Genomic DNA, 6,654 nt, shown 5'->3' on the forward strand with positions numbered 1-6,654 from the left:
TGGAATCAAGAGTGGCATCCACTTCCATAATAGCTTGCCTCCAGAAGCCCTATGAACCTGGAGAAAGGACAAAAGTTATTCAGGTGTCCAGGTCTTTCGTTCATAGGGTCGCTATGAGTCATCTACAACTCAGTGGCACTTAACAACAACAGCGGCTTCTGAGCGAAGAAGTGACATAGTATTACTTCAATTTTTGAAGTCTTATTTTGACTGACACATGGGGAATGTGCTTTCAGAGGGCAATGTTGTAAACAGACCAATTAGGAGGTGGTAACAAAACCCCAAAACTCTGGTAACCTAATGGTAAGATGCTGTACTGAAAACCCAAAGCACACAGTTTGAATCCATTAGTTGCCCCGCAGAAAGACGGGCAGTCTCCTCCTGTTCAGTTTCCCACCTCTGAAAACTTGCTGGAAGGTCAGCTATGGGTTGGTTCCATCCCGATGGCACACCACAACCACAGTAATTGAGCCAAGAGAGGAAAATGACTTGATGGCCCACTGTGATAGCGGAGAAATGGAGAGAGATGAATGAGGTCTGTGTGTATTTCTAGGTAAACAGCAACAGGTGTCCCTGATAGATTGTGTGTGGGATGCAAAAGACAGTAATCATGTTATTCATCCTGAGCAAACTGAAGAATGGAATTACCATTTGTGGAGAGAGAGAAAATGATGAGGCGAGGGTACTTGAGAAGGGATGAGAATCAGGAGCTCAGTTTTGGAAGTAATGAGTTTGAGATGCCTTGTAGCAATCCAAGTAGAAGCACTGGGTATGCAGTTGGATAGATAAATCTGTGGCTCGGGAGAAATTCCGGCTTGAGCTTACAAATTAGAAAGTTATGAATACGTAGGAAATATTTGAAGCCATGAGATGAGATTGTTGTTGAATCATCAGTACATATTCATCTATAATACTTTATCTGCTTTTATCTCAGAGCTGACTCATATCTAGTATTAAATCAAACCAAGCTAAGTATCTCCTGAGGACATGTAAAGGATTTGTATATTCAAGAATTAGCCTAGAGTATTGCTAAGTGAAACGGATGACAGAAGTAAGCATAAAGTTCCCATCTTGCCTTCAAGAACCTTAACAGTGAGCTGGGGAAAAAAGATTTTCACACATGCAATTCTTTTTACATTATGCAGTATGTGACATTCAATGCAGATCAGTAAATCCATAAACATGTATTGAATGACTTCCATCTTTTATGTGCTTGCCATAAATACAATAGGCATTCCAAAAGTGAGATACTACAGCTGGTGTAGGCGTCAAAGTCTAGATGTCTACACCTTGTGTTGGAAATCTCTTCCTGGAAGAGGCGGACAAAAATTAAGGAGTCAATGTCCTTGCAAATTAAAGCATTAAATGATGTGGTTTCAAAGTAAGTTTTCTTTTAAATGTCGCATAAAAGAGTCAAGTTGCAAAAGTGCAGCAGCAGATGGAAAATGTGACCAAATGATGGCAAGAAGGAAAATTGGAACATTTTTACAGGCCTTTTAACTTTTCAGAGGACTTTGACATCCCAGATCACATTTGATCTTCTCAAACCTCTCTGTGCTAAGTAGGGCAGATAATGCCTCCACTGCCCCTAAGAGCTTCGGTGACTCGTTGCTCAGCATTCTGTTGGGAAGGCTTCATTTTTTTTTCAATAATTTATCATGAAGTTTAAAATTACTATTTCTAAACCCAATATAGATCTTGCTGTTCCTATACCAATATACTCACCAGAAGTGGTGTTTACATCCTCTCAGTATTAGGAAGAACAAAAATTTACCACCACCTAACTCATTAAAAATGCTCTGCAGGCCTGAGGCTCGAAAGCCACAATATGAACACAAAGAGCTCATTCCCCCTCCAGGACACTTTATTTCATGAGCTCTGGTAGCTGCCTTTCTCACTCAGACTCCTTTCCTTCCTCAGAGCCCCTTTCTTAAATGTAATATTAAACCAGGTGTAAGAGTGTGTTGTTTTATTTTTTTTCTTTTTCCCAGAATATAGTTCTACATAAGCAGTTTCATTTCAAATGTGAGATATGCCGGGCCACTTTAGAATCTGAGAATGTTTCTTAAACTGTCCATTGATTCTCTCTCTCTCATATACACGCATTGTAGAGCAGTGTGTTCCTTTATTTCCATTCCAATATAAATATTTTTTAATATTACTGCTACTGTTTTTTGCATTACCTCTCTTTTATGATGCTCTGTTGGCCTATTTCTCAGGGAATTATGCTGCCAACCCAAAGGCCATGCATCTCTCTGGCAGTTCAAATCCACCAGCTGCTCTTTGGCAGAAAGAGTGACAGTCTCCTTCTGTGTGATTTACAGCCTTGGACACCCAATGAAGGGTCAGCTATGAGTCAGTTCTCTCTTGGCAGGAGAGGGAGAGAGGGGAAGAGAGGGAGGTGGGGGGGGGAGAGAGAGATCTTTTATTCTTTTACCTTAAGTACTTTCTGATGCGGCCACCTCCAGATTAATCCTAAATTTCACAATGTGTATGTAACACAGGGTGTTATTTTTGCCTTAGGCTAACTTCATGTCATCTAATTTGTCTTTTGCTTCACTCCTTTGATAGTATTATCAGGGACAATTTTGAATCTGCCAGTTGCAGGGTGTGTGTGTGTTTGTGTGTGTGTGTGTGTACATGTGTGAAAGGCCAAAGTTCCGAACCTTTTTTTTTACATCCTTCCCCTTTCTTCCAGGCCTGCTTGTGTTTTGGAACTCCTCCTCCTCTCTTGTTTTCATGAACGTTAGTTTGCTAAATCAGAGATGGAGCAAACAGACTGCAAACCCTACCAGCCTCTGTCAAAAGTCAAGCATGAAATGGATCTAGCTTACACCAGCTCTTCCGACGAGAGTGAAGATGGGAGAAAACCGAGACAGTCTTACAACTCCCGGGAAACTCTCCATGAGTACAACCAAGAACTGAGGATGAATTACAATAGCCAGAGCAGAAACAGGAAAGAAGTAGAGAAATCGACTCAAGGTACAATGTTAATGGGTTTTTGTATTGAAGACTATTTTTCATTAGGGGCTGCTTGCATGCATAAATTTACGTCTCAAAAACAAATGTGCTGATGTTAACTGGTTAATAATTTGCACTGCTTACATATGCTTAGTGAGTCTGTTGCATATGCCACCACAGCTGAGGTTGTAGGTTACATGTGCTTTTTATGGATTATACATGAATTTGGATGCAACAATCCTCTTATCAAAGCATTAAAAATTTGTCTAATCCTACAAATAGCCATTTACAGACTGAAGGATAAATAATTTATAGTAAGATGAAAAGTAAACAGCTAAGTGCTTTTTCAAGCCATTGCTTGTATGGGACTAAAGTCTCAAATAAATATTTGACTGCTGGAAGAGCTTTAGGAAGGTTAGTGGTGGCACCAAACAAAGGTCCCAAAAGTCTATCAACAGACTGCAAAAACTGTCACAGTGCATTCTTAAGGAAAGCAAGAATTGCCTGCAACCACACCACTTGTACCCATAGTGCGCAACATATCCTTTGGACAACCTGGATTGATGAGGCAATTTCTAATCAAAACAAAACTGACAGAAATATTACTTCTTTAAAAAGGATAGCTAAGAAATAATAGACAATGTTTTAACTACATAGGAAAGAAATACATTGGCACGGGCTATATTAATGAATAATGGAATAATGGAGAGGGAGAGAGAGAGAGAGAGAGACAGACAGACACACTCAGATCTCTAGATCAGGGATTTTCAGAGTGAGATCTGTTCTTTGGACTAGTAGCATCAACCTAGTTTAGGAGCTGCCCCAGTCCTGTTGAGTCTGAAACCTTTGGGAGTGAAGTTCATTAATTGGTGGTTTGGCAAACTCTCCAGAAATTTCTGACGCACATTCAAGTTTTAGGGTCACTGTTCCATCCCCCAGATGACTTCAATGATCACATCTACGTGGGTTATTTCTAACCATTTCTCTTCCGCTTTTTTTTTAAACCAGCTTTCTCTTTTTTTTTAAATTTCTTCCGTTTTATTCTGATTTATTTACAAAGTTTGACTACATGTTTTTTCACAAAAGAACGCTTACTTCTAGTGTTAAATTTTCATTGACCTACTGGACAATCCCAGATGTCAACAAGAAATTTGGGTTTTGGTCTGTTCATCTATTCATTTGAATTATTTTTTTTCCATTTTCTACTAGTTTATTTACAAAATCAAATACATTGTTTTCAAGAACAAATTCTTTTCATTTCCCTCATCCCCCCCCACCTAACAAATTGTACAACCCATGGTTAATACTCCCCAGCCCCTGCGCATCCTCATGCCTCTGCTTGCACCCTCTCTCACGCCTTTTGGATCCTTACACTCATTCGACAATAATAGTTTTATACAATATTTGTCCTTGTGGGACTGAGTTAGTTCACTCAGCATAATGCTCTCCAGTCCCTCCCAAGTTAGGTAATAATTTACAAAACCAATGCTCCTGTGAGCTATGTAGTATTTAATTGTGTGATTGTACCCTAATTTCTCAATATATTCATTTGTGATTGACATTCGGGCTGTTTCCATTCTTCATCAATAGATCTAAAATGGAAGCAATCATCTTGCTATCAACAATCCTCCTCCTCCTCCTCACACTCACATCATTGACATATTAGTGGTGATCGCACCTCTCAGTCATTGGTACATGTTTTCTGTATCTAATCAGTTTCCCCATCCAGCAGATTTAAACTCTAAATCTCTCAGATCCACCTTTACTTCTCCATTCTCATAATCACTACTCTCATTATATCTTGCCTAGACTGCTTTTTGTTTCCTAATATCCCTAAGTTTCATTTTATTCTTCTTTAATCCTCTTGTAGCTGGTCCTTGGAGGCAAGGATTCTGATGCTCCATCTAACGTGCTTTGGACATGTTGCCAGGAAGGACCAGTCCTTGGAAAGGGATGTCATGCTTGGGTGGGTGAAGGGAGAGTGCAGGAGAGGAAGATCCTCGATGAGATGGATCGATTCCATGACTAGGGTAATGGGAGTAGGTGTGTTGGAGACAATGAGGTTGGCACAGGACAGAACAGGATTTAGGGCTCTTGTACATAGGGTCGCTATGAGTCACAAGTGACTAGATGGCGCATAACAACACATCAGTAAGTGTTAACACTTCCTTGGAATACTCTTTCCTGCTATTTATTTCATTTTATCTATAATATAGCCATTCTGAAGGCCTAGCCTAAAAGCGCCTGCCCCCACCAAGCTTTTGCTACCTATCAGCGCTCCCCACCATCATTCCCCCATCGCACAGGCAACCTCTTCCTTCATGGACACCATCATAATTTACTTGTATCCATTTCTGCTTTCTGTTATGGTTGTGTATACTCTCCTAGTATGTTAGACATAATTTGGACATGTTGTGAGGAGAGACCGGTCCTTGGAGAGGGATATCATGCTTGGGAGGGTAGAGGGACAGCGCAGGAGAGGAAGGCCCTCTATGAGGTGGATTGATTCAGTGACTGGGATAATCGGGATGGGAGTGTCAGAGACAGTGCGATTGGCACAGGACAGAGCGGAGTTTAGGGCTGTTGTGCATAGGGTCGCTATGAGTCGCAGGTGACTCGACAGCACATAACAACAACAACATACTCTCCTAGATTGTGCACTCAATGATAAGGGGGATTATAATTGTCTTTATTTATTGCCTTCTATTTTTCTGTTATGCATGCAGTATATGCCCTATCTTGTTGCTAGATGCCATCAAGCCCAGTACAACTCATAGAAACCCTCTGAACAACAGGTCTGAACCCTGTCCTATCCTGTGCCATCGTCACAATCTCTGACATACTTGAACACATTGCTCTAGTCACTGTGTCATTCCTTCTGGCTGAAATTCTTCCTCCCTTTTGCTGACCCTTAACCCTTCCAAACATGATGGCCTCTCCAAAGAATAGCTTCTCCTGGCAACATACCTAAAGTGTGTGAGAAAAACCTGTGTTGTTTTTTTCCTCCAAGAAGCACTCTGGCTGCACCTACTCCAACATGTGTAAGTTTGTTCTTTTGGCAGTCCAGGGGATATTCAGTACTCCTCTTCAAACAACACAGTTCAAAGACATCAATTTGTCTTCTGTCATCCTTAGTCATTGTCCAACTCTCAGATGCGTAGCAAGTGGTTTGAAAAATCATGGCCTGAATCAGGCACACCTTAGTTCTCAAACTGATATCATTGCTCCTCAGTAATTTGGTGAGATCTCTGAGTGCAGACATTTCCAGTGCAATGTGTCTCCTGATCTCCTAATTGCTGGTACCAAGGATGCTGATTGTGGTTTCAAGTAACATGACATCATTGACAGTTTCAATCTTTTCTCCATCTATCATGATGATGCCTATCAAGCCAGTGGTGAGAATTTTTTGTTTTCTTGATATTGAGATGCACTCCACATCGAAGGCTATGTTCTTTGATCTTCTGCAGCATGTGTTTAAGTACTCTTTACTTTCAGCAAGCAAGGTATGCCATCTGCTTGATGAAGGTTTTTGATGAGTATTCCTCCAATTCTAATGCCGCATTCTTTTTCATAGACTGCAGCTTGATGAATAATTTCCTCAGCATAAAGATTGCATATTGTTTTTATATGCCATCAAGTTGCCTGTGTCACAACAACCCTATGTACAATAGCTTTCAACTCTGTCCTATCCTG

At 40.6% G+C, this 6,654-nt stretch overlaps 1 protein-coding gene across 3 annotated transcripts in view; it reads left to right on the plus strand.

Annotated features, from left to right (window-relative positions):
* The first annotated feature begins 2,701 nt into the window (after positions 1–2,701).
* The window catches only part of TENM1 (teneurin transmembrane protein 1), a 795,992-nt gene continuing 792,039 nt past the window's right edge, over positions 2,702–6,654 (plus strand). For 2 of the 3 annotated variants that reach the window (XM_006885054.1, XM_006885055.1), the window contains exon 1: positions 2,702–2,982. In XM_006885054.1, coding sequence (XP_006885116.1) covers positions 2,766–2,982 — 217 coding nt within the window. In that variant the 5' untranslated portion in view covers positions 2,702–2,765. The remainder of the gene's footprint in view (positions 2,983–6,654) is intronic. The other variant, XM_006885056.1, reaches the window with a different exon arrangement.

The sequence above is a fragment of the Elephantulus edwardii genome, unplaced genomic scaffold (assembly GCF_000299155.1).
Source record: "Elephantulus edwardii isolate Elephantulus edwardi_28Jun2011 unplaced genomic scaffold, EleEdw1.0 scaffold00040, whole genome shotgun sequence".
Classification (NCBI taxonomy): domain Eukaryota; kingdom Metazoa; phylum Chordata; class Mammalia; order Macroscelidea; family Macroscelididae; genus Elephantulus; species Elephantulus edwardii.